Source organism: Echinops telfairi, unplaced genomic scaffold, assembly GCF_000313985.2.
Source record: "Echinops telfairi isolate 266 unplaced genomic scaffold, ASM31398v2 ScPeMD7_18;HRSCAF=68, whole genome shotgun sequence".
NCBI lineage: Eukaryota > Metazoa > Chordata > Mammalia > Afrosoricida > Tenrecidae > Echinops > Echinops telfairi.
The window spans coordinates 28,278,277-28,305,652 of NW_022103915.1; the positions used below are offsets into that span (position 1 = coordinate 28,278,277).

The 27,376-nt window shown below is 55.6% G+C and overlaps 1 protein-coding gene across 3 annotated transcripts; it reads left to right on the top strand.

The window, feature by feature from the left end:
- Positions 1–12,164: 12,164 nt before the first annotated feature.
- ZDHHC22 (zinc finger DHHC-type palmitoyltransferase 22) lies at positions 12,165–21,941 on the top strand. 3 transcript variants are annotated; one of them, XM_004698730.2, is made up of 3 exons: positions 12,165–12,369; positions 14,223–14,762; positions 19,325–21,941. In XM_004698730.2, the coding sequence occupies exons 2-3, from the start codon at positions 14,237–14,239 to the stop codon at positions 19,588–19,590; spliced, it is 792 nt and encodes a 263-aa protein (XP_004698787.1). In that variant the 5' UTR covers positions 12,165–12,369; positions 14,223–14,236; the 3' UTR covers positions 19,591–21,941. The 3 variants fall into 3 exon arrangements, with proteins under 3 accessions (XP_004698787.1, XP_045143958.1, XP_045143957.1); XM_045288023.1 differs by lacking the exon at positions 12,165–12,369 and adding an exon at positions 12,996–13,147; XM_045288022.1 differs by lacking the exon at positions 12,165–12,369 and adding an exon at positions 13,331–13,424.
- Positions 21,942–27,376: the final 5,435 nt, after the last annotated feature.

The window sequence follows — 27,376 nt, forward strand, 5'->3', positions numbered from 1 at the left end:
AACATCCTGTGTTCAGATTACAAGATGGGAAGAAGGACCGAGAGAAGGCCTGGTGGCATAGTGGTTAGGAATTGGGCTACTCACCACAAGGTTATCTGTTTGAAACCACCAGCCACTCCACCCGAGATACAAGAGGCTGTCTACTTCCATAAACAAAAACAGTCCTGGACACCCGCAGAGGCGCTCCACCCTGTCCTATCAGGTCCCTGGGCTTTGGACTCATCTGGATGGCAAGGGAGTTCGGTTTGGAGGTTGGTCTAAATGAAGAAACTACAAGTTGGCTACAGTTTTTAGAGATCAGAACTATGCTATTGTTTATGGTTTAATCTCTAGGATTCAGCTTTGTTTTATTTGAATGTTTTATTGCTTTTGAGCAAAAAAACCTCCACAAACAAAAATCCACGTCTAAAGCACCTAGCTGAGATGCTTTATCCACCTGTATTTGTTATCAATCTGCTTCCTTCTATCATTAAGTACTTGAGAGATCTTCATTATTTCTGTGCACGAGAGAGAGACATTGACAACCATCATGAATGCTTACAGCTTTTACTCTTACAATAATAAATGCACATGTATACTTTAACTAGGAGCCCAAGTGGGTGAAACACTGGGCTGCTAGACTACAAAGTCTGAAGTTCAAATCCACCAGTGGCTCCTTGGAATGAGAGTGAGGCTGTCTGCTCCCTACAGCTTTTGTCTCAAAAACCCTATGAAGCAGGTCTACACTGCCCGGTAGGATCTTTATGAGTTGGAATTGGCTTGGGGACAATTGACAGTGGATTTATATATTTCAAGTGACTGGTAGAATTGAAACAAATAGCACACGAAAACTCAAAAACCAAACTCACTGCCATTGAGTTGAGTCTGACTCATAACGACCCTGTAGGACAGAGTAGAACTGCCTCTGTGGGTTTCTGAGGCTGTAAATCTTTAGGGTAGCAGAAAGCCCCATCTTTCTCCCTCAGAGCCCCCAGAGGGTTCAAACCGCTGATGTTGCAGTCAGCAGCTCAGTATAAGTTTGCTTATTGGATGCTTCCTGGACACTATCACAAGATCATAGAATATGCACATGTGGAGGGAAGCTAGAAATGGCAGGAAGCAGGTATTTGGCCTTTCAAAGCCTGACGACTAAGATAAGGCTAAAATACACATTTGGGCCAGATATCAAAGTCAGAATCAAATTTGGTGGATCCCCACAACATGGTATCACTTCTATCAGAGGGACATGCTACATACCCCTAAAAATGGTGCTGGGGAAGTGTGTGCTTACCAGCATGAACTAATGGTCTTACCGTTGCTGAATTTTAAAAGCTGGTGATTCAAAGGGGGTGCAGATGGGTGCCCACATGTGTAAGCAAGGGGGAAAATCAATCGATACAAAGATTGAAATGTGAGGTCGAGGATGTCTGGGCATCGGATGAAGACAGAGCCATGGTGGTGTGGTGGGTGTCAAGTCGGGCTGTTACACCCCAGGCTGGAGCCCACTGGCTGCTCTCTGGGACGGAGAGGAGGCTTCTTGCTCCTGGGGAGATGGACGCTCTGGAAGCCCAGGGCCAGTCCTACGCGGCTCTCTGGGGCGGGTGTGATTCAGAAGAGACTCAGTGGCAGTGCGTGAGAGAGAGGGTGAAAAGGTTTCCATTTTGTCATTCATTTTAAAATACTTTTTCACCTTCTTACAAAAGGTGTTACTCAGGTGGCTTTTTGAAAGAAAAAAAAATGAAGCACGTCCTTTCTTTCTCACGAAGGGCCCGACTTTGAGCTCGTTGGGTCGGCCAGATGGTCTGGACACGCTGGCAGAGCCACCTCCAGCCCTTCACACCCCACCCCACCACACACACCCCGTCCAGGGTCACAGCCGCGGTGGGCTGCAGCTGCCTTTCTATGCAGGAGGAATGCCAAGAAGAAGCATGAGGGTGAGTCGGGGGAGTGGCCCCACCCGATCAGGGAGGAAATGGAAGCTCCCAGAGGCTGGAAGTGCTGGGAAAACCCCTGCTTCTGTTCTGAAGCTCAGGAGCTGATAACTTGAACGTGTCTAAAGTTTCCACAGTAAGCGAGAAAGAGACGCAGGGTTTGTTCCCAAATCCATTGCCCTCTTCCTCTTTATCAGTAGAATTCACATATGATGGTGTTAGCGAAGAGTAGTACATACACCATGGGCTTCCAGAGGAGCACACACGTGTGTGTTGGAAGAAGTACAGCCAGCATGCTCCTTAGAAGCAAGACTTTGTCTCACATACCTTGGACACGTCTCCAGGAGGAACCAGTGGTAAAGTGGAGAGACAGGACAATGAGATGGACGGACACAGTGGCTGCAGCCATGGGCTTAAGCGGCCGAGAATGGCACAGAACTGGGCAGTGTTTCACCACTATGGCTAGGAACCAAGTCCTACCCATGGCGCCTAACAACAGCAAGAACACCCAAAAGACTACATGTCCCAGCGTCCCTTGCAGCTAGGTGGGGCCATGTGACTAAATTCTGGCCAATGAAAGGTATGTAGAGGGTTGCATGTAACTTCCAGAAAATGGCCTTAAAGAGAGAGGCATGGCCTTTCTCCTTCCGTCTTGTTGTCTGGAGTATGGACACAATGGCTGGGACACAAGCAACCACTTTGTACCATAAAGCCGCAGGAGGATGAAACAAGATAGAAAGAATCTGAGTCCAGGATGATCCTGGGGCCTCCCCCCTAGCCCTGGGTCAGCCCTTTGAATTTCAGGTACATGAAAGTGAAATACTATATTTCTTGGAGCTTCTCACATGCAGTGCACATAATCTTAATGACAACAGCTAATGCGTGTGTCGTACGTGTGTCAGCCACTCTTCCAGTGCTTTACCGATAGTATCTTGTATCCGCTATGTAACAACCCCACTAGGTGGTAAGATAGCCGCCCCAAGGATCCCTGGTGAAGCAATGGCTAAGCCCTCAACTGCTAACTGGAAGCCAGCTATTCGAGCCCTCCGGACGCTCCACGGAAGAAAAGTGTGGCGGTCTGCTTCTTCTGTGAAGCTTGCAATCTTTAGAAACCCTATAGGGCACTTCTACTCTGTCTTATAGGGTTCCTAACAACAAAAAAACAAACTCACTTTCGAGTCAGTGCTGACCCATAGCAACCCCACAGCACAGCGCCGAACCAGCCCCTGTGAGTTTCTAAAACTGGAACCCTTCATGGGAACAGAAAGCCCCATCTTTCGCCCATGGAGCAGCTGGGGATTTGACCTGCTGGCCTTACGGTTAGCAGCCCAACGCATAACCACGACTACTGAGCAGAGTTGGTCATTGAGTTGATGTCCGTGTCCCGATCGTGGCCTCAATCCCATTCACGGTGCCACCAGGAACCGTGAGGTATGGATCGGCCATCAACCGTGTTTTGGTGGCATTTTTCTGTGACCCACCACATCCTATTGAAAGCTCTGTATCTCAGCACCCCCCTGGGATGTCATTATGACCGCAGACCAATGGTCCCTCATCCAAACGATATGTCCCTGTAACTGTCTTGTCCATGTCCTGTTGAAGACTTAAAAACATTCTCTTTTAAAAAATAAAATAAACATCGGGTCTGGTGTGTGTGTGTGTGTGTGTGTGTGTGTGTGTGTGTGTGTATAAAACACTACAAGTGAGGAGCCTGAAACATAGAAAATGTAGCTGTTGGCTTAAGGTCACATCTCTTAAGTTACTCGCTCAGAAACGCAGCGCCATCGAGTCAATTCCTGCTCAGAGTGACCCTGTGAGACAGAGTGGAACTGCCCTCGGCCTTCCAAGATTTTAAAAATCTTTACAGGGTGAGACAACCTCATCTTTCTGCTTTGGAGAATCTGGTGGGTTCGAACCACTGGCCTTGTGGTTAACAGCTCAATGTGTGGCCTCCTGTGCCACCAGGGCTCCTTAACAAGCGACTCACTGACATTGAGCCAATTCTGACTCTTAGCGACCCTCTAGGGCAGAGTAGACCTGCCCCCGTGGGTTTCCAAAGCGGTAACTCTTTATGGGAGTAGAAAGTCTCATCTTTCTCCCATAGAGTGGCTGGTGGTTTTGAACTGAAGACCTTACAGTTAGCAGTATAACCCATTATGCCACCAGGGATCTAAACCTATATTATCAGGCTGGAGAGCGTATCCTCCCAGAAGGACCCCTTTGAGTTTCCAAGGCTGTCAATCTGACTCAAACAGATTGCCTCATCTTTCCCCCACAGAACAGCTGGCGGTTTTGAACTACTAACCGTGGTTAACATCCCAGAAAGTCATCCACTACCCCTTCAATTCCAAGCTACAGTATAGCAAAAAAAAACAAAGCCCATTTTCTCTGCACTTGGTTTCACTTCACTGAGGGAAAGGTTCCAATTCATACTCAAGTGTGAGAGACCAACAGCAGTGTGATGTGTGAGTCTGGAGGAGAGAAGGCTGTGTGAGGGGTGCCAGGTGACGCAGGAAGCACATTGTGTGAGACTTGAGTTTGGGAATCAGATGACTGGATTTGATTTCTGCTGCCAATGAGCTGTGTGGGTGTACAAGATCTCTTAATCACTAGGAACCTCTGGTTTTTCCTTTATACAGTGGGGGAATCCGCCCTGCATTCACAGGGTTGTAAAGAGTCCATGACATTAACAAGGTCAAGGTACCTGGCTCCCTGCTGATCGCACAGGATGCTCTTGTTGTTAGTCGCCCACCCTCTCCTGAACTCCACTCAGGGCGACCTTGCCTATTACAGAGCCAACTGTATCAGTCTTGTGTCGTATTTATAACCTTGGATACGTTTGGAGAAACCCTGGTGGCATAGTGGGCTACGTGCTGAGCTGCAAGCCACAAGGTCAGTGGTTCAAACCCACCAGGTGCTCCAAAGGAGAAAAATGAGATTATTTGTTCCCATAAAGACTAAAAGTCTTGGAAATGCAAAGGGGCAGTTCTACCCTGTCCTATCGGTCCCTTTGAGTCAGAATCGAGTCAAGGGCAGTGAGATTTTAGTATGTGGCTTGTTTGAGTCTGTCGATGTCAGCAGGTGTCGGCAGCAGGTACCAGTCACTGTCAGTGGGATCTTTATTGAGTCGAACCCACGTGTTACCCCCTGCCCCCCTTGCACTGCATTTTAAAAGCCAGGCATGGAGGTGCCACTTACCTACCCGGGTGTTTGAGATACGCAGCTCCAGGTGGCTGGACAAACATGAAACCGCTTAAGCACAAGACTGACTGCAAATGGAAAGGTTGGCCGTTCACATCCACGGAGAGGCCTCAGACACTGGCGTGGCCATCTGCTCGAGGAAGGTCAGAGCTTTGAAAACCCAGCAGAGCTATGCGACACACGCGACTCCCCTGGGTCAGAATCAACTCCGTCAACAACCGGCAGGTGTGGAACCACCGCCACCATCACGGGGAGGTGCCGCCACCCCAAATCATTCCCTCGTGAGCCTTTGACCCTCCCCTGGCTCATGATGCATGTCAGTGTTTACTGAGGACCTGCTGTGAATGCTAGTGCTGCAGTGGTTAAGCATTCCGCAGCTAGTCGTCGATCCTTAGGGGGAAGGAGCGACGCTGGTCATCTGCAGCTTGGGAAATTCTATGGGGCAGTTCTACTCTGTCCTATAGGGTCGCTCTGAGTCGGCCAACACGATGGGTCTGGTTCTGCGTGGGGCGTTGGATTCCAGAAATCAAATGGAGAGGTGGGGTTTATCATCTCCCAGATGAAAAGAGGCAATACATGACATAACAACATAAATGACAATGTCCTAGAAACAGCTGGGCGATGGACGCCTTCAGAAGCAGGATTGTTGGTAGGTGGTGACTGGGGCTATTTCTGGAAGAGCAGGCGCTGCCCAACTGACCTCTGCACATTAGACAAAGGCTGCAAGTTAGTGAAAAGCCCCGTGAGTGGGAGCTGCTCAGAGAGGTGAAGGCAGTTGCTCAAGGTCACACAGCAAGTGGATGAGAAAGGTGGAATTCAAACCCAAGGCCGTGGACACCCAGACCGAGTACATTGTTCTTCAGAGCACAGGACCTGGGGCTGGGCCAGGGGTGTCGGGGACGGGAGGCAAGGCTGTGACCACAACTGTGTACCTAACTCATTGGCATCGAGTCAGTGTGGTAGATTTCTGAGAATGTAACTGTTCAGGAGAGTAAAAAGTCCAGTCTCTCCCGCAGAGCCGCTGGTGGTTTTGAATTGCTGACCGTGCGGATTGCAGCCCCATGCTTAACCACGACACCACCAGGGCTCCATAAGAGGCCTCCAGTGGCCTGTAGGGGTTTTGTAGTGACTTCACCCTGCCTAGACTCACTTTCCTTCTCTCCTAACCGGGACATTGGCCTTCTGCCTCATGCCCTCCTGTCCTGGACACCTGGCCCCACCAGCCCTCGGCTGGTCTCCACCTGGCCCTCCTGGACTTCCGCCTTCATAAAGACATAAACCAAGATTGTGTCATCAGATGAATGAGCTCCAACCCCCGCTCCCCCTTTTTTCCCTCCCACTTCTGCCCTCTCCTACCCCTTCTGGCCTCCCTCTCTCCTCCTATCCTCCCCCTCTCCCCACGGCAGGCTCTGACACAGAGTGTGCCCTTTAACTCAGCGGCATCCAGCTACTTCAGCTGGTGCTGGTCCGGCACAGGTGCAGGCATCCGGACCAGGGCTCCCTAAGCAGTCCCTGGAAACCAGGGCTCATTGGTAAAAGAGGGCATTGCTTCTTCCACAGCCTGAACACGCCAAAGGGGGTTCTTTTGAAATAAGCCAAGGTTTCCAAGCTGATGCAGCGGTCGCTAGGGAGACTGCTAGGACTATCTGTCACCCAGAGGTGGGCATTCAGACCTGCTGCTTCTACCTGCACACAGGCGCTTGCTGGGATGCTGAACAGCCCTGGGGTTGCCCCCCACCCCCGTGCCCGTGCCCGCGTGCCTGCACACACACACACACACACACACACACACACACACACACACACACACACAGCAGAACGCTTAAGCCTTTGATGCATGTGCTGCAGGCTTACAATCATATCGATGCCCAGTAAGGCGGTTAAGTACAGAAGCATTGCTTGCTCACTCTCTCCGAGGCCTGCAGCCCATAGTGCACAGGTTTAATCCAGTAAGATATGTTGACACATGCCTCTGCGGTCGGTGGGTAGCCGCAGGCAAGTTCTCTCGGTCACACAGGCTCTTCCTCTCGTGAGGGTCCTTCCAAAAATGAGGTCCCATCCAAACAGTGGTTTCTTGTGGGGGGAGGTCAGATGCGCAGGCATTCCCCTACTGAGGGCAATCAGTTGCCAGACTGCTGTCTCATCCCTTCACAGGGGTGGGCCTGCTCCCTGCCTCTGGGGACAATGGACAGGCTCCTGTAGGCAGAGTTTGCACCCTACTGATAATGGTTCCTATGGAGACCCAGAGACCACCCCCTAGACCACCCCCTCATTGCTGTGTAACCTATAGTGCAGCTCCTCCCTGTGATGTATGTCTCTACCTGTAATTAGTGGGCTGGCTTGCCCCCAAAAGGTATATAGGTGTGAGTCAGCAATAGAGCTCTCTCTGACTCTGAGCTCCTTGCTGCTCACTCCCTGGTCACTCCCCTCTCCCTTGTTCCCTTGCCCTCCTTCCCTTCCCCCTCTCTCCATGTGGACCACCAAGCTGGGCTGAGGTGAGCTATGGTATCATGTAATGTGTCTGACTGTATTATTGTAATATCTCTCATGCTCTTGATGACTTTAATATAATGCTTATATATCTCAACCGTACAATTGTGCATTACTGAACCCAGAAGTAGTATTACTGAATCCGAGTAGTACTAATAGTAGTATCAACGGGTGGGGGCTGGCACCCCACACCCCCCAGCGCCAATTTTTTATTTAATACTACAGTTTATGAAGGGATCTGCGGGGCCAGTGAGATTCAAGGCAGAGAGGTCAGCTCAGAGGTGATGGCAATTGTTTCGCTTTGTTGACCCCCAGGGATGATCGTGACATACCTTCCTGAAGAGTACAGGATGGCCAGGGGCTCGTTAAGACAACAGAAAAGTGCACTGGACAGAACAAGCCCCGGGACTTTGCACCGAGGGGTTTGTGTTTGCCATCATGACACTGTACCTCCCCATTCTTCCAGGGGAGCAGGGGCTGTCCTAGGAGAAGGTCATTGAAAAACCTGACCCCATCCACCCTCCAAAGGAGCCCTGGTGCTGTAGTGGTTCCGAGTTGGGCTGCAATCCGCATGGTCGGCTGTTCAAAACCACCAGCAGCTCTGCGGGAGAAAGACTGGGCTTTCTACTCCCATAAAGTTACAGTCTCGGAACCCCATCAGGGGTCACTGTTAAGTCAGCATCGACTCAATGGCAGTGAATGTGGTTGAGTTTTTTAATTGCCCGCCAGCCCTGACCTTGGCCCCTTCAGAGTTCTCTCTGAAGTTCCCAAACTCACAGGGCACTGCAAAGGAACAGGATTTGAACCCTTAGAGTTGATGTAGTGAAGAGGACAGCATGCTTCAAGGAAGGGTTAATAAAGAAATAAACAAGCGCACTGCGTGGAGTTGATTCCAATGCATAGCGACTCTATAGGACAGAGTAGACAGCCTACAACTCCTTACAGACAGTAACTCTGTACAGAAGCAGAAAGCCTCGTCTTTCTCCCACAGCGCAGCTGGTGGTTTCGAACTGCCGACCTTGCACTTAGCGGCCCAATGCGACGGCTGCACCACCAGGCCTCCTTTTGGAAAAGGGGCCTATAGGGAACAAAACAGTCCAAATCCTGCTCTTGTGGAGCTAGCATTCTCGAGGGACAAGGCAGACAGTAAGCATGGACTATGCCAGGTCAAAGGCAAACGGGGCAGAGGAGAGGGCGTTCAGAGTGCAGCGGGCAGCCATTTCTAAACAGGGTCCTCTGGCAGGTCTTCCCCTGCGTGAGTAAAGGAAGTACTAGCGTGCTTCCTTTGTGCACCTGGCATACTCCTGAAGAGTTAAGGATCGGTGAGATTTTTGCATATGAAATTGCATTTTCTATTCAACGTGGGCAAGACTTGCTGATTAACATGCAACAAAGCTCTAAACCTCAGTATCCTCGTAAGAAAAATGGATTTAATCATTCTTGCCCCAGCCAGCTTACAGGGCCACCAAGAGAGACTTGCAGAAGGAAATTATCATTTTGTGGGTGTACTTTGTAACATACAAAACGCTTTACTACACCAAAGTAATGTTTTTGTTGCTGTTTAAAATGAAGACATCGTTGGCAACGTAAATTACTAGCTCCAAAAAGAAATTCATGATCATTCAAATTTCCAGTGGGCTGGAACGAACATTCCGCTTGCATGTTTTCTGGGCAGGCGGGACCGCATCTTACTGAGTCGTCTGAGGCTCAGGGAGCACTTTGCTGCTGCTACGGACAGGGGAGACTTCTGACCGAGCACGGCTTTCATCATCTTCCTTTCCGGGCCCCAGTTAAACTCCAGGCCACTGCTGGCCTCGCCCTTGATCCATCTGCAATAGGAGCATGAGAAGGAAACTCCTCCCGTGTGGCGCCTTGCACCTTGTCACATTCTCCCGCCCAAACCCTGGGGAGTGTGAGGATCAGACTGGTGGATGTAGGTGGTCTCCCCACCCAAGGAAGAAGTTGCTTGTTTCACAGAAGGTCGCTCTTTGTACAGAGCCGTTGGAAGCAAACTCGAATGATTGCCACTTCGAAGGGAATTTTCTTGACTCAAATGACACCCTAGGCAGCCAGACGTACAGCAGGGCTCTCCGGGAAAGTGCTCGTGGCACTCAGAGGCGGTTTATCATTTAACCTGAGCCTGTCCCTAGGGACTGTCTGCAGGTTCCGCTTAACTGTAAGCATCTATGACAAGGTGTGTGTGTGTGTGTGTGTGTGTGTGTGTGTGTGTGTGTTTATAGTTATTTTTCTGATACTGTTTGTGGGGGATGAGATTATACTTAGGGCAGGCAGCAGGCTGCAAGATCAATAGCAAATGTATCTTCACCAGGTCTCCCCAAGGCCTTCAGACTAGCTAGTCCTCTCAGAAAGCCAACATCATCCACGTATGATCAACTGATAGATATCACTCGACATCTATGCTGACAAGGCCTCCTGCTAGGTATCATGAAGAAGACCCCAGGAGCTCTTATTCCAGTTGGAAATCTGTGAATAAAGGTTCAGGAGAGAGAAAAAAGGGGAGACTCGCTAACACTGTCCAGTCTCCTGCCCGGACCAAGCCACTTCAATGACATCGTCCCATTTAATCCTCGTTGCCCCAAAGTCACAGTATTGCACCTATTAATCTTATTTTATGGACGAGGATACAGAGAGGGGAGCAGCCAGATGGCTTGCTGAAGGTCAGACAGTTGCAACGTGTCCAGAAAGTATGAGTTTTGTGCCTGCTCCCTTCAGAGGTGGGGGCTAGGACAGGATTGAAAGTGGTCTTTCAAAACGGGCCTCCCCATTGATTGTGTCAGGAGTCAGCGCCGATTTTAGAAAACCAAGCCAAACGGCCTTTGGCTGTTACTTCCTTCACCTCGACCCCCTTACAGAGGCGAGCGAGAACCACTACCTCTCCAGGCAAGGTTTCTGTGCCCTTTCCTCTGGTCAAAGGGGATTTCTGAATACACCTTTGTGGGCCCTTCTGTCCTGGTCTCCACGCCATACCTCCTTCTCTTTCCTTCCTGGCAGCGTCCTCCCTTCCCCCACTGCCATCTTCCCACATTCTCTCAGCTTCTCATTCTCTCTCGCCTCTCCTCCCCTTGCACACACGAATCCAGACACACACCTTCCCACCACACACCCATATGCAAAATAAAATTAGAAAGACTGCCCCACTCTCAAGGTATTTAGGGAATGGAGATCTTTCATCAATATAGCCCAAACCAAGGTGCTCCAGGCTCACTCCCTCCCCAAGCCTGGGATCTGGACACAAAGCCTCTCTGAAGGGGAAAAGGCCACTTGTCCTTCCCTGGGGCCACCAGAGCTCAGCGCTACAGGAGGGGAAGCCCTGTCGGGCTGGCTTATCTGTGAGTCTGCTTTCAGGAGAGTAGAAGACTTCCTAGCCCCCTTCTTGTTGGGATGCATCCAGTCTCCTGCAGAGGAACCGGTGTCTGTTGATTCCCAGATAGAGGCTGATAAACATACGGCCCTCCTTCCAGGGATTGCTCCTGCTTTAATCAGCTGGTTGAAAGCAAGAAGCAATCATGTCTCTCTTGTGTTTACCTTCCTGGGGAGAAGGTGAGTTTCCTACGACAGCCCAGGAAACTAAGGACGGCAATGATGCCACTGTTTCTGCAGTCCATCTGGGTCCCACTCCACATTGCTGTCCCTGGCTTTGTGGCAGAACCCACCTCCAAACGATGGATTGGGGAAGAACAAGGGAGGCGAGGGTGAAGTTCTAGGCAGACGCTCTTGGTCTGTGTCTGCATACATGGATGGCTGTCTTCCCTCTCCCCAAGCGGAGCTCCCTCTGGGCCCCAGGGTGACACTGGGCTGGGTAGGAACCATGCATAGGAGCACTGGTGCCAGAACCGAGTTCAAGTTCAGTGTCTACCACCTACGGGCTGGGTGACCTGGGGCACCTGCCTTAGCCTCTCTGAGCTTCAACTTCCCATCTGTAAAATGGGAACCCTCCTGCTTCCCAGACCATGAGAGGCTGAACAAAACCGCTACCTGAGACAGAGCACAGTGCCTGGTGCACACAGTAAGCGCCTGATCGGGCGTCAGTGGTTAGGACGAGTGTCTGTGTTTGGGTGTGCATGTTCCACCCGTGGTCACTTAATCTTCACCTCAACACTTCGCAGAGGAAGTGGCGTCTAGGGTCACCCCATGGTGGATGGTGGCCACTCAAGCCCAGCCACATGGACACCAGGGTTTGGGTCTCAACCCCACTGGGCACAGTCCTCCTAGGAAGTGACCGGGGTCGTTAGGGGTGTCGCTTCTAGCGAGCTGCACGCCCACCCCCAGGTCGGTCTCCCCACCCCACTCCTCGCAGAGCTGAGAGCAGCCGTGGAGTGGAGGGAAGGGTCAGTGGATGACGGCTAAGGCATGGGCCTCAGCGCTGAATCCCCAGTGGGAACTGGGAGGATGAAGTCAGGCAGGGTGGCCCAGCCCGCTCCAGAGAAAGAGACCTGGGGGTGGGGTGAGGTGGGGGTGGCTGGGATGAGAGGGGTAGCCAGAGCACCGCCCCCAAGAGGGAAGGGAGGGGTGGCGGGGCTGGGGGTGCCCAGCTGCCATCCCCGCCGCCTGCTGGCCCCCGATCGCTGGCGCCCGAGTGGGAGGACGGCAGCTGCCCGCTCCCTCCTCCCCACACTCCCGCTACCTGCCCAGTCCCCGAAGCGCAGCGCGAGGAGGCAGCGAGCCCGCCGGGCCGAGCCCGCAACTTTGCCGCCTGCAGGAAGCGAGTGCCGGCACCCAGGGGTCCTCTTGCTAGCGGCCGAGCGCGGTGAGTCCCGCTCCCGGTCCTCTGCGGCGGGCCGGCGGCGGCCACCGGGCCGGCTGCCCAGGCGACCGGGAGGCGGTGGCCGAGCCGCCGGCGACTGCCGGCGCTGCCGGTCTCGCTGGGGCTCCCGTTGTGCCGCTCTCCGCCGCGGGCGCGGCGCCGCCGGTGCTGAACGGACAGCTCCCCGCGTGCCCGGGCCGCGGGCGTCCGGCGGCCTCGGCCGTCCGCTCCCCAGGGCAGGGCCCGGGCTGCGGCCGCCCGCCCGCCAAGCGCCCCTCACTCGCCTGGCCCCGGTCCTTCGCCTCCCCGGCGCCACGGCGCGTCTGGAGGCAGCTCCTGCGCCCCCCTGGCGACCAGCGCGGGGAAGACACTTGCTTCTCTGGAGCCCGGGGCGAAGGGCTCTCTGGGTGGGCAGTGCAGTGCCGCGGCGGCCCGGGGCGCAGGGGAGCGTGGTGCGAAGCTTCCAGCAGCCACCTCCGGGCGTGCTCGGTGCTGCGCCCCTGCTGCAGAGCCGAGCCCGCGCTCCGCCAGGAGGCCGCAGGTCCCCCTGGCATTGGCACCTGCAGAGGGGACTCCAAGGTGACCAGCCGCCCAGTCCGGATAGGGCAGCCTGGACGGAGGCCCTGTGGCATCGGCCCACCCTGGACTCAACCGCAACTTTCTCTTGCGCCTCTGGATGGCCGACTCCTTAGCCCCCGGAAAAGTTCTCCAGGGCACCCAGAACCCGCTATCCCGGGGGGCTGCCCAAGGTGGACAGGAACTGGGGCCGCGGGGGGACTAGGTGGGTGTGGGTGCGGCTGGGGTTGCCCTTTGAGGCGGGGGCTCCCTCTACGGAAAATCGTGTTTAGCATCCACTTATGCGCCCAGGGCTTGTCGGCCACTAAAGGGTCTCGTCGCCATGGGGGTTGTTTGGGTTTCTCCAGCCAGGAGGGCGGGCTGCGGGCGCGAAGGGAGTGGGGGGGTTAATTTCGTCGTCTCAAATGAAAACGCTCTTTGCAAAGCAATAGCCAGGGCAGCCGGCGTTGGAGAGATGAACTGACCACGACCTGCTGATACAGGTACCCCAGCTGCGCTCCCACCCCACCAGGAGCCTGAGCGAGTGTGTGAATACATTGATTGCTTTAATTGGTTGTTGTTGTTGTTGTTGATGTTTTAAGCCAGGCTGGCAGCGGCTGCGTGTGCATGTGTATACACTGACAGACACAGACAGAAACCCAGGCACATACAATTGCATGTACAGTAGTCAGGGACAAGGAGACACACAGACACAGACACAGACAGGCACACAGACACACACACAGACAGACACACACACCACGGGCCCACACGCACACATAGCCCCAAAGCAGGTACCTTGAGGCTTCTGCTGGGAGGGGAAGGGGCGATGACGTGGGACTTCCAGGAAGTCAAGGGGTACATTTCTTTTGCTTCCCCTATCCCACCCCAAATCCTGGGCCTTCTCTTGTGAAGGGGTTTTCAACCAGAAATCTCCAGCTGTCGTGGGCCAGTCTCAAGGCAGTAGGGAGAGGAGCTTCCGGCCTGCCCCAGCACCCGTCCCCTACTGGGAGCAAGCAAGGGCCACCCCCCTCCTGGTGCCTGATCCAGGGTGCCAAGGATGTGAGACACGCCCCCCCCCCCCCAGGCGCTGGCACCCTCTAGCAGGGCCTGGCCCATGGGGGCGGGGTGTCTCACGCCTGCTGGCACCCTAGAGAGGCAGGAAAGGTGATTGGGTGGGAAGCTTGGGGGCATGGACTTGCAAGAGGCTTGGACCCTGGGGTGTGGCCTGAGGAGCAGGTGAGGACGAGGACACCCCGACAGGACACCGTGGTCAGTCTCCCTCTCGCCCCGGCCTGCAGGCATGTAACCGAGGATGCTGGCCCTGCGGCTGCTGAACGTGGTGGCCCCTGCCTACTTCTTGTGCATCTCGCTGGTGACCCTGGTGTTGCAGCTCTTCCTCTTCCTGCCCAGCATGCCCGAGGACCCGGGGGCCCGCCCGCTCTTCTCGCCCGCCCTGCTCCACGGGGCCTTCTTCCTCTTCCTCTCTGCCAACGCCCTGGGCAATTACGTCCTGGTCATCCAGAACTCCCCGGACGACCTGGGCGCCTGCCAGGAGATCTCGGTCAGGCAGGCACCATGCCCCCCGCCCAGCACCCACTTCTGCCGCGTGTGCGCCAGGGTCACCCTGAGGCATGACCACCACTGTTTCTTCACGGGCAACTGCATCGGCAGCAGGAATATGCGCAACTTCATCCTGTTCTGCCTCTACACGTCGCTGGCCTGCCTCTATTCCATGGTGGCCGGCGTGGCCCACATCTCCACGGTCCTGTCCATCTCCTTCGCCCACCCACTGGCCTTCCTCACACTCCTTCCCACCTCCATCAGCCAGTTCTTCTCCGGTGAGTGACCTGGGCAGGCGGGGTAGGCCCTATTCACCCCCACCTCTCCCGGCTTGCTTTAGCCAAGGTAAACACAAGATACCCAGTTTAAAGTGGAATTTCAGATCAACTAATGTACGATAGAGTGTAATGGTGTTCCATGCACTATCTGGGACAGCCAAACCCATTGCTGTCAGCCCATTCTGACTCCAAGCGGGCCTCTGGTACCTCTCAGGCTGGAATCTTCAGAGTAGACTGCCGCAGCTTTCTCCCATGGGTCCAATCACCTACCTTTCTGTTAGCAGCCACGTCCTTAATCACTGCACTGCACCATCGGGCCCCTGTTTGAGTCACTGCATGAGGATCCATTGCCCCTCTGAAATACGCATTGATCTGGGGGTGGCTGAATTTGATCTGGTGAGCGCTTCCCCACTCCCTCCCCATCTACTGTCTCCTCCTCAGTCTCTCCTGTTCATTTGCTCATAGAACCTTGGAGATAGATGCAGGCAGCCCACCTCCTTTGGGCCAATTGGAGCTGGGTGCTGGCCATCCCTCTGTATCTCCACCTGACATTTGCCCATGCTCTGACTGCTCCTTTGTCTGGCCCCCACTCCTGTTCCCACATTCCCCAAGGTTCAACATGGTGCCAGGCCAGCCCCAGCTAGAGGTGAAGTTCACCCCCCCCCAACCCCCTGACCCTCCCTGGCCCTCCTGAAGCCTTCAAATGGCTCAGAGCAGGAGGTACTTAGGCTGAGCAGCAGGCATGGTTAGTAGCTTTCTCGACACCCCAAAGAGCTGTGGGGGCCATGGGGAGCGGGCGCCAGGAGGGCCAGAGACCTACATGTGCCAGGCATGTCAGCTCCCATGCAGGTGCTCAGCAGGGCGCCTCAGTGAGGTCCCACTGGATGCCTGGTGGCAGTCCTTGCCTTGAAATTTGCCCCTATCTCATTCCCTTCTACTCCTTTCTCACCTTGGCCTTTGACTCTGACTGACCAAAGGCTTGTCTCACAATAGGTTGTGTGTGTGTGTGTTGTGTGTGTGTAATGGATACCCCATTTCCCAGAGGAGGAAACTGAGGCTTGGACAGAAGTCAAATGCTGGCCTCAGTTCATTCAACTGAGTGGCAGCGCCTGGCCTGCTCAGAGATTGTCATACCACAGGAGTGTGCGCCCTCCCGTGAGGACCCTTCAGGGACAAAGACAGACAGGCGGCAACCAGCTGCACTAAGACCCAGGGTTATCTTGATTTGTCTTGGCAGGCCATTCCTAACACCCAACTCTGCGCTCTGGGGAAAGCCAGCAGGGTTGGTGTCTGTGGGGGCTGGCACAGTTTTCTTCAGCCCAGTCCTGCCCAGGCAGAGAGCGGTTGCGCCTTGTGGCAGCGAGAACACAGGAACCCGGGGAGGCCCCAGCTCTGGGGGCTGCCTGAGGGATGGTGGCTGAGCCGGGCCCAGAACTCACAGCTCTGGAGCCTTCTGTATCTGGGTGCTGGCACAGGAGGCTGCGGGGACTAAAATAACCAGGACGGGGGAGGGTGGCCGGGTGGGCTAGGGGGTGGGGTGTGAGCACAGGCAGGTGGAGGGTTGAGGAGAGCCAGGAAACCTGGTTAAACTTCCTGATCCAAGTAATTTCATTGCACAAACCGGGCGGTTGCAAAGGAAGGGTCTTACAATGATTTGATTCATGGTGCACCTGGGCCTGAGGCCTGCCCATATGTGCCAGGTTTGGGGCCCAGGAAAGAAAGGAAGAAGGGCTTCTCACTGATGAGAGAACAGAGCCAGGCTGTGGCTGCTGGGGCGGGGGTATGGGGGAAGGACAGGCCCCTGCTCAGCAGAAGGAGGGAGTCCCACAATCCTTCAACACCAGGAAAAGGAGACCAAGGTTCCTAATCTCATCTGCCTCCCCTGCCAGCATTTCTCCTCTCTCCTCCCCTTACCCAGATACCCTGCCTGCCCAGCTTCCCCCACCCGCCTCCTCCCATTCTCAATCCAAATGGCTGAGCGCATACCTCCTCTCTTCTACCTGCCCAGGAGGATGGGTGGGCAAGGAGGAATAAGAAGGCACAAGGGATTGATAGGAATCAAGTATCCCCAGCTCAGGTACTGCCCTGGAGTTTAGAGCAGCTGTCAACCTCTGGGGTGGCTGTGAACTTGGGCCCTGGGAGCCAGATGTGGGAAGGGGTCTTTGAAAGTCAGGTGGCTGCTGGTCACTGGCCCTTGGCTGATGCCAAAGAGGCCGAGGCCTGCCAAGTGAGGTTTTAGAAGTGTCTTCCCCTCTGGCTTTGTGTGGCCAGTTCTAGTTGTGTCGTCCCCTTTCCGAAATGGAGATGAGGCCATCTGACCTATAGCATGGTGCTTGGATAAGTGCAGGCCAGTGGGAGGGCAGGGGGACTCGGATTTGATAAACATCTCTGATGCGGGCCCCACTTATGTGCCCTCATCTCATCCCGTCCTCATGGCAAGCCTGGGAGCTGGGTCGTTTTAAAGATGAAGGGCCAAGGCTCAGCAAGGAAGGTTGCTTCCCAGCCACCCAGCTGCCATGATTCCAACCTGAGATGGGGACTCCTGGCTGCCGCTCTCCAACGCTGGGGCTCGTTCCACTGCACCACACTGCCTCTCCAGGGCGCTTGATGGAGCTGCTTCCTGAGGAATGAGGGAGGGAGGGGGCACATCTTTCAGCCCCTAGGTGCTTTAAAGATGGGGGGCCTCGGTCTGCCAGAGGATGGCGGAGTCTTTCCGGCCCTTTCGGAAGAGCCTGTGGCTTTCCAAAAGAAGCCCAGAGCTTATTAAATAGTTCAGAGGCACCGAGGCAGCAGGCTAGGCAACTTCAAACACTCTGAGAGAAAGCAGGTCCCCGAATAGGCTTTTCGTAGCTGTTGCCCGGGGCCAGAAAAGGGCGTGAGGTCTTCCTCGTGTCTTGATTTAGTACCAAGAGAGACGTCTGTGGGAACAGCCCCAGCAGAGCAGCTCAGCCCCTGGGGTTGAGTTGCCAGGCAGGCCCCCGACTGACAGCTCAGATGTCTCACGTGCCCACTCGTGCTCGGACAACTGCGCCCTGTCAACATTCCTCCGTCCTGCACATGGCACCCCAGATGGCCTGTGCTGACCAGGGACATTCGGGTCCCAGGCAGGGGCAGACCAGTGTGAGCCCTGCCCTGCTGCTGCCCACTCCACCCCACCCCCATATCTATAGAGGGGCAGCTCTACCCATCAGCTGCTTAAGCAGCCTGGGGCCGCTCAGTTTATTTGTCTCCAGCGTTGCCAGGAGAAACCTGCTGCGAACCAGCAAACCCGAGCGGGCCTGCACCCTCCCTGGCTGCTCGCTGGACAGGTTTTAAAAACCCAGCCCTCCAAGGTCAGGGAATTGGAGCCCAGAGCCAGCCGGGAAGATATGGGCTGGGGGAAGCTGGGGGAGGGAGGGACCTCCTGGAGATTTGCAGGAGCACATGAGGTGGGAAAGGTGGGATCTCTAGAGCAGATGGGCAGGAAAGGAAGGAAAGAGGGATTTTTTTTTAGTCCTCTCCTGGGTCCGATGTCTGGTTGTGAGCGGGTCAAGCTCAATGTCTTTCCCATGGCTGCCCAAGTTGTAGCTGGGAGCTGTAGAGCTCTGCACCCGAGGGATGAGAAGGGGGCTGCTGGTCAGTTTCAGGTGATAACTGCGGGTCCCTGCTGGTCCTGCTAGGTGGTCCTCAGCAGAGAGCACTGCTCTGAGTGTGACCCAAAATGGGGGTGGGGATTAGCCCCCAGTCTCCTTGCCTTACACACCCTATGAAATCAATATTGGCATGCCCTTTAAACAGATGAGCACACTTCCAAGTGCAAACTTGGTGTGATCTGGCCTCTCTGACCCCCGCGCGAGAACTCTACCCCTTGGTGGATGTTTCAGCCCAGCTGTGGAGAATGCTTGTTGGGGGGGTGGGGGGGTGTTTCCGGGGAAGTCCTTCCCAAGGCAGGGAGTGAGACTTCGTGACCTGGTGGGGGTGTTTTCTAGCCTTAAAGCTCTAGCAAACTCCGACTGATGGGACAGCTTTGGCCTTATGCTCAGGTGGCGATGCCCGACGTCCCCTTGTTAATATGAATGACTACGTTATTCTCTGAGCTGGTGCTGAGCACTGCCCTGGAAGCTGACCGGTCATTCCTGATGCGTCGTCCCTGCCCTCCATCATGTGGTCCCTTTGCTGAATCCTCCCAGGCCCTACTTTCAGCTGCACAGGGACAAGTTGCACTAGCTGAGGCCGCTGCCCAGAGCCCAGCTCACATGGATATCCCTGTCGGACTCCCCTGGAACGTCCACATTTCAGGAGAATCAGGCCACCCCTGGGTACAACCCCTGGGAGCTGTGGGCTCCCACCGTTGGGCTCAGCACTTCCCCGGCTCTGGGAGCCAGCAGCCCCGGGGAGAAGTTCTGGTCACTGGGTCCACCCTTTCCTCTCCCTGCCTGCAGCGCTTGGGTTGCTACAAAATGTAGCTTCCATCTCATTACTCCTTAATCTCCCTCCTTCCCAGAGGGAAGCGCCTGCCTGGATAGCGGTTCCTACGTGGCCTGGGTATAAAGCAGGTCTGGTGTGTGTCCCTCCCCCTGCAGGAGCTGTCCTCGGTTCTGAAATGTTCATCATTCTCATGCTCTACCTTTGGTTTGCCATCGGCCTGGCCTGCGCTGGCTTCTGCTGCCACCAGCTGCTGCTGATTCTCCGGGGACAGACCCGGCACCAGGTGCGAAAGGGGGTGGAGGTGCGGGCTCGGCCCTGGCGCAAGAACCTGCAGGAGGTCTTCGGGAAGAGGTGGCTGCTGGGCCTGCTGGTGCCCATGTTCAACGTCGGAAACGAGGGCTCCAAGCAATGGGACAAGTAGCCTGCCCAGCCATCCCCACCACCACCCCTCTCTCTGTGTCTCCACTCCTCCCAAACATAAGATCATGTCCTCACCCCCCACCCCGAATCCACCTATGACCCACAGCAACATCGGGCTGGGAAGGGTCCAGCGTCCAGCCAGGGGCTGTGACTGCCGAGAACCTGGTCGACTGGTGGATGGTGAGGCGGAGGGAAAATGACCTGCTGGGCACGGCCAGCTTTCCAATGAGGAGCCAGCGAGATGGCTGCTAACTGCTAAGATACCCCTGCTTCTGTCTCTCCCCTTGGAGGGTCCCGCTTTCCCCCTGCCTACCTCAGCCACTCGCTCCCAAGTCTGATGGCCCCGCTGCTGTCTGCTAGGATGCTTCCCCTCTGCTGCCATACTGAGACTGGGGAGGGGGGGGCGGCGTGGAATCCTGCTCCTGGCAGGACGCTCTCCTGGGCCTTGAGGCCAGCAAAGGGGGCTTAGAATCACCACTCATCAGAGCCTGGGGAGGATGGAAAAGGATGGGTGTGGCCTCGCCCCCCCCTGTGGAATTGTGCACAGTGGAGGGAAAGAGGGGATAGCTAGCCTGCCCACCCACTCGCCTCTCAGTCAAGTGGTACAGCCCCTTCTCTGGGAGCTGGGAGTCAACTGTCCCCTGTCCATCTGCCCAAGCAGCTGCCCCAGCCCAGTTCAGAACCCGGTCAAACACTCTTCTGGCTTTTGGCCCTGGCATTCCTCCAACCTTTCCTGTGGGTCTCCACACACCCCTCCCGCCCCCCCCAGGTCTTTGTAGGAAGGAGGGAGAGGAAGAGGGGAAGCTCAGAGAAATGAGGCATGTGACTGCATTGCCATATAGAAGGGAAGGAGATGTGTGTGTGTGTGTGTGTGTGTGTCAGAGAGTAGGAGAGCGAGGAGTGGGCGGAGCATGGTCTCAACACAGAGAGGGAGGAGAGGGTCATGCAGAGGCTGGACCCTTGGGCATTGAGGAGAAGAGCAAAGAGGCTAGTTTCAGCCCTGTGTAAAGGACGTGCAGCACTGATGGCTCGGTGTTGGAACGGCTGCCCAGGGAGGTAGTATGGCCCAGTGCCCACCACTGGAGGCATCCCAGCAGGGACTGGGCTGCCATCTGCCAAACATGCCTGGCAAGGGGATTTCTGCCCAGGGTCAGCTCGACAAGCTCCAAGATCCTACCTGCTCTGCCATTCTGGTCTGGCATCCTCTTGGCAATTCCAGGCCCCAGGGCGAGACCTGCAGAGCTGCCTGTGAGTTAGCTGGTCCACGGTGTGAAGTGAATGTTCAGGACACCCCCCCACCCCCTGCCACTGAGGCAGGAGTCAGGAGGAGCTGGCCAGCGGGGAGGCTAAGGGGGTGGTGGAGGGGGCTAGGATTTGAGAACGGGAGACGGAGCCCTGTCAGGGTCAGATGGGGGCAGTGGTGGGGAGGAGACACAAGAAGAAAGTCAGACTCAACTTTGAGGGGGACCTGGGGGATGGGGGAGAGCAGCACACAGGTGTGTCATGGTCAGACTGCCCCCCTCATCTGATGCATTGACTGGGGGGCTGTCATGGGCTCCGGGGCTCTGGGACCTTGGGATTCTGAGTGAGTGGGGACAACAAGTGCACCACAGCTGGCCTGGGCCCCGAGGCCAGTGTGCCGTTCCCTCTAATGCCCACGGTGCCGTAGCGTCAGCAAAGGTCACAATGGCCCAGTAGTTACGGCAGACCACCCTGTGTGTTGGTGAGCCAAGGGGGGGGGAGGACCTCGCCCATCCTGCCACCACACCTGAGGGCTAAGGGCTTGATCCCTTCCACGTCCTGCAAGCACATAGTCACCTGCCCTCCCAGCTTCATCTGCTGTGTGTGCATCTCGAGATGGGCTTCCACACCAGTGTAAGCACCCGTGGGGTGACTTCCACCCCTGGGAAAGTGGTCACTCAGTCATCCTGTCATGCTGGTCAGCAGGGGTCATGTGGGAGACTGAGGCAGAAGATAACTGGAGTGGGGCCCTTGCTGCTGCTCAGTGAGCCTCCATGGAGGAGCTATGGGGGCTTGCCCACCCTGATTCTGACCCTGCTGAAGCACCCTGTGCCCAATGGGGAGGGGGGAGGGGGTCCAGGAAACCAGGCCTTGGTCTTCTCTTGGCCCCAGAGCTCAAGTTTGGAAGCCAGCCCCGCCATGCCCAGCCTCTTGGAGGCTCATCCCTGGGGGGCCAACATGAGGGGGGTGGAGTCGGCTCCTGATCTGTCAATGCCAGGGACGGAGATGGAGTGGGGCGTGATGGTAGGGATGCTGGGGTGTGGGACTTTGGACAGATGGCCCTGTATTGCTGATGAAGAGCATTAATAAAATATGTGGTTTTAAAGCGGATTTGATGTGATCATACGGGCACTGTGATTGGTCTCAGGGCCGGGCCTCGCTGGAAGGAGCTGATGCAGACACCCGATGGTTGCTAAAATATTTAATGTAAGTATCAAAAATACTTCTGTCACAGTTGACGAATGTCCCATCCTGCCCCAACTGTGCCTGGCCCTCCCCTGGAGCCCTGGCTTACCTCACCATCCTGCAACTGAAGGGTTAATGCTAGGCAGTGGCCGGGTTGGCAGAGGTCTTGGGTGCTGGGATCCATTGACCCAGGGCACCAGGGTGGAATGCCTACCCGGGGCCTGTGTTTCCTCCTCCTCCTCCTCTTCCTCCTCATGTCTGAGGGCAGAGGGGGGAGAGAATGAAGATAGGGTCCATCTGTGCCTCAGTCCAAGCTGCCCTCTCCTCCCCTACAGCATCTGAGACCTTGGGCTGGGGGCTCAGTGGGAGGGGGTGGAGCCTGCAAGTAGGCGTGGTCTCTGACAGGGTCTGAGCTGAGGGAAGGCCCAACGGGCTGCTTCTGTATGAATTGCCCAAGAGCCCAGAGCCCAGGCCAGTGTTTTGCTGATCTGCATTCCCTGAGCACAGCCCACCAGGGAGCACCAGGGGTGAGGAGGGTGGTGGGATGGACAGAGCTCTGGTGGCTTCTACAGCACACTCCACTGAAAAGACACCACGCCCGGCTTGTTCCCCACTGCCTCCCAGTGCATAGAGTAGGAGCTCACGGAGTACTTACTGGTCGACTGAGTGCACGGGGTTGGGGCTCATTCGCTCACTACCTCTGGTTCCCTGATGTGCCCAGACTAGAGAAGGGCTGGGGCGGCCCTTCCAGTCAGGAGGGATTTCTGGCAAGTGCACGAAAGGTGATCGGAGCTGGGGAGAGCTCATCCAGTGGCCGGGACCAGAAGCTCCACCTGTGCCGGGCTGGAAGGTGGATGGGGTGTCAGCAAGTAGCCATGGTCAGAGCAGCTGTCTGGGGAGAGGGGGCAGGCCTGGAGCCTCAGGCGTGTCACTGTCACGGAGAGACAGGCAGACAGGACCTAAAGCCGAGAGCTGGGGCCCAAGCAAAAGGGGCCTTGAAGGCCAAGCGAAGGAACCTATAACTTGAGTCTAGCCACACAAGGAGTCTGAGCAGGGGAGGGGCACAGTCAGAGTTAGATTTCAGACCATGAAGCCTTACAGGACAGACGGGAAGTGGTCCAGGCTAGAAACTGAGGGTCCAGCTGAGAGAGCGGCCTGGCTGTGGTCTGAGGGAGACCTAGTGAAGGCCCGGGGGGCGGGGTGGGGGGGGGTCATGGCGAGCCTTGTCCCTGTCATTAGCCCGGTGGTGGGCAGCTGCTGCTGCATTCTTAAGTAGTCACTCTGCCACTTGGCATGGAGGGAGGGACATCTGCAGGCCAGACTTGGAAGCACAACTCCAAAGCAAAGCTGGGGTACAGTCCTCTGCTTGTGGCAGTAGTGGCCATGGATGGATCTTCCAGGCTGGGTGGGCCTCGCTCACCCCCTTCAGCATTCCCATTGGCTAGCATCACACCTAAGGAGCATGCACTGCCTCATCCCGGAGTTCAGGAACCAAAGGACCCTTGGGACGAGGACACACCTGAGGATGCTAGATACCACGTCTCCTTCTGTTACAAAGAAGGCCTTCTTTAAGCCTGACTCTTCCCCAGGGACGTGATGCCCTTGTCACTGTACCTGCTCTGGCTCCTCTCTGCACCCTCTGTCCTCCAACTGGCCTGCCTGAAGCCCACCTTCCTCCTGCCTCGGGGGTGCTGTGAAGGAGGCTGGGAGGCACCCAGTCTTGTTTTCCAAATCTTCACTCTCTGAAATCACCCTGAGCATGCTCCGACTCCGTTGCTCCACACCCTTCAGTATTACCCGACTGCCTAAGATCTGAACACCCACACTCTTTTTTTTTTACACCCACACTCTTAGCCGGGACTTCAAGACCCTTCTCATGGAAAGAAGAGTAGGGGATGGGGAGGGTACAAGGAGGCAGGTTCCTGCCTTGTCTGAACCACGCCGGAGACGAGAGGCTGACCTTGGACAGGCTCCCAGCCGGGTGAGCTTGTGGTAGAGGCAGGGGTGTCTGGGTAGCTCTGCCCTTCCAGATGTGGGGGGTGGGTGAATGGCGGGGGGCGGGTGGAGGCGCCTCTGCCCTGGTTCTTTTCTGTGGGTGGTGCTGGCCCAGCTCCTCCATTCATTCCACAAACATTCATCGATGCCAACTTGATGGCGGGCATGAAGCCAGGAACCAGGAATGCAAAGATGAATGAGACCCGGTCGCTGACCTCAGGGAGCTCACGGACAAAACCCAGTAGTTCCTGGTGCCTGAGAGCGGCGTGCTGGGTAAGGAAACGCAAGGCATGCAGGAACTGGGAGCAGAGCACTCACTGGGTCGTGGATGGACTGGCGGGAGGGGGGGCAGTGGGGGGGGAGGGAGAACGCAACCCCTGGCCGAGGCAGGAGAATAGGAGTGGGCCAGGGTTCTCAGGAGGAACCATGGAGAGGTGCAGCCAGCTGACAGATTGACTGCTAACCAAAAGGCTGTCAGTTCAAACTCACTGCCAGGCTCCTCAGAGTAAAGGCCTGGTGATCTGCTGCTAAAAGCTTGCAGCCACGAAAACCCTTTGGCGTGCTCTCCTACTGTGTGCCGTGCGGGTCGGCCTGGTGGTTTCTGGGAAACAGCCTGGATTGAAGAGTGATTAAGGGCCAGTCTGCATCCTGCAGTCGCAGTAGGGGTTTTAGCTCTCAGGGCAGCTGGACAAGATGGTTCTCCACAGACCCTGCCTCCACCTTCTGATCACTTCTCAAAGGCCTGCCTCACGCCAGTTGATGTGCGTCCCTCGTGGGCGAGTGAAGTGTGAGTGGGTGTTGAGCTTTCCTAACCAATCCACAGGATGGCAGCCAAAAGCAGAGAGAGTCTCACTCATTTCCCAGGGGGTTAGCCAGCGTGCGTGCGTGCGTGCGTGCGTGCGTGCGTGCGCTGCAGAGCTCAGCTGGGAACCTGGAGGGCCCAAGACCTCTCATTGAGCCAAACAAGAGGCTTCAGGGAGTGCCCGTCAACCTTTCTTCTAGCACATTCCCAACTGATAGGACTGGAGGGAGCCATTCCTACCAAAACGACTGCCAGGAGCTGCCAGTCAATGTAGGAAGTGACCTTCCATGATATAGGATTGCCCATGGCCTCTCTGTAGCCCAGTGCTCTGGTGTGCCTCCTGCAGCCTCGGTCTCTTCCGGTCCCCCCCCCCTGTACCTCACTTCTCCCCAGGACCATTCTCCAGCCTGTCTAGTTTCCTGGGGAATGTTTCAGCCCACACCCACCAGCTCTCTGACTCCCCTGCTGTTGTGTGGGTGCTTGCTGTCTGCTAACTCCACTGCAAACCCTGGGGGGCAGGGGTAGAGATGGAGGGTGCTCTCCTGGGTGGGCATGGGTCCTGTTGCCACACTTCCACAGGAAGCGTCCTTTGTCACTCTCACCCCATCCGTCCCTGATTCCTCAGAGCAGCCTCACTGGAACCGCTGTCTTCTCAAACCCACTGCCATTGAGTGGGGACCCTACAGAGGAGGGGGAACTGCCCCTCTGGGCTTCTCAGACTGGAACTCTTTCTGGGACTAGAAAGCCTCATCTTTCTCCAGTGGAGGGTCAGGTGGTTTCAAACCGAGGATCTTGCAGGTAGCAGCCCAGCACTTACCCGGTGGCATCACCAGGGCTCCTGCCTGGTTTATTATGACTCCTGTTTTCCAGATGAAGGTGCTGAACCACAGAAAAATGTCTGCAGCATCCTGCTAGGAAGTGGCAGCGCTGGGATTCAAACCCAGGCTTGTGTTTTCAACCTGCACGCCAGGCTGTGGGGTGTTGCAGACACCAACAAATGTGCTGGGCCGCACTAGCCTTTTGTCATCGGCAACTAACCCGGAGGCTCTTGCTTCGAGCACATTCAGCAGTTCTGCGGAAGAAAGGCCTGGCAAACTGCTACTGTAGGGATGATCGCCGAGAAAAAATTCTATGGGGCTTCCCATTGTCACCATGAATTAGAGTTGGCTCTCAACACCAGGCTTCTTGGTAGACACCCCATAAACTTCCTGCTGAAAATTAGCAAGGGAGCCAGCTTTCATTCACTCGTTTATTCAGTCAAGACATTCACTGAGCACCCACTCTGGCCTCCCTGGGTGGCTGCACACAGTTAAGTGCTTGGCTACTAGCCGAAAGACTGGTAGTTCAAACCCACCGCGAGGTGCTGCAGGAGCAAGACCTGGTGGTGTGCTTCTGAGAGATCACAGAGTGAAGCCCAGCTCTGCTCTGACATACATGGGCTCACCATGAGTCCGAGTCAGTCAGATGGCCGCTGGTTGCACAACAGAACAGGTACTGGGGCTCTGGAGAAAGGAACTAGACTTGGCCTTCGTCTTCACAGGGCAGACAGCGCTGCAGAATCAAGCAGACTCTGCAGGTGAAGACAGGCTGGCCTCAGGACCGGAGAGGTGTAGCCAACTCCCTTCCACTGATGACTGCCGGCAGGTTGCCCTAGATCAGTGGTTCTCAAACTTCCTAATGCCGCGACCCTTTCATACAGTTCTTCATGTGGTGGTGAGCCCCCAACCATAAAATTATTTTCATTACTACTTCATCACTGTCATTTTGCTACTGCGATGAATCGGGCGACCCCTGTGAAAGGGTCTCTTGACCCCCAAAGGGGTCTGGATCCACAGGTTGAGAACCACTGCCCTATATAAAGCCACATGTGAAGGCTGGGCGCCTGTGAAGGCCTGGGGGCAGTCCAGGTGGAACCCCTACCCTACGGCTCAAAGATAAGACTGAGCTGAGTCAAGAGGCCACAGCTATTTCGGAGCTGCCACCCCCTGTGCAGGGACAAGGAGCCTGCAGAAGGGACCAGCGTCATCCACGCCCTGAAGAACAGGGCAGGGTGGCACCAAATGACCCTAAAACGACATGGGCTCTGAGGAGATAAAGATTTGTCCTCCCCACTGAGAAGTGGCCTGCGTGCAGAGATCCAGGCAGGGAGCAAGGCACTGGCCTGGAACCATCCAGAGAAGAGATGGTTGCTTGTGCACTAAGTCTCCGTCCCAGCATCCCTGTCCCCAAGTCCTTGCCCCCTGGCCAGCTTGTGACCCTAGAATCCCACCATCATTTTCTCCTTAAAACACCTGAAGCATTCTGTCCCTCAAAGGCCCTAGTTTCAAATTCTGGGAGGGAGTTGCCACGGACAGCTCGAATTTGCCTCTTTTCCTGCCTGACCACCGTGCTGCTGAGAGTGGAGCCCAAAGAGGGTGTGTTTGAATAGAGGGGAGGGGAGAGCAGAGCCCCAGGCAAGAGATGGGGGTAGGGGGAGCTGCCAAGCAGTGGGAGGTGCATGAGAAGAATATTTAAATGAAAAAAGGCTTTCTTAGGGAATAGTCACTATTGTTTTTTTTTATTA

Coding starts and splice junctions, on each gene's coding strand:
- ZDHHC22 (XM_004698730.2), top strand. CDS start 14,237: ATGCTGGCCCTGCGGCTGCTGAACGTGGTGGCCCCTGCCTACTTCTTG. Junction 14,763..19,324: donor CATCAGCCAGTTCTTCTCCG/GTGAGTGACCTG, acceptor CTCCCCCTGCAG/GAGCTGTCCTCGGTTCTGAA.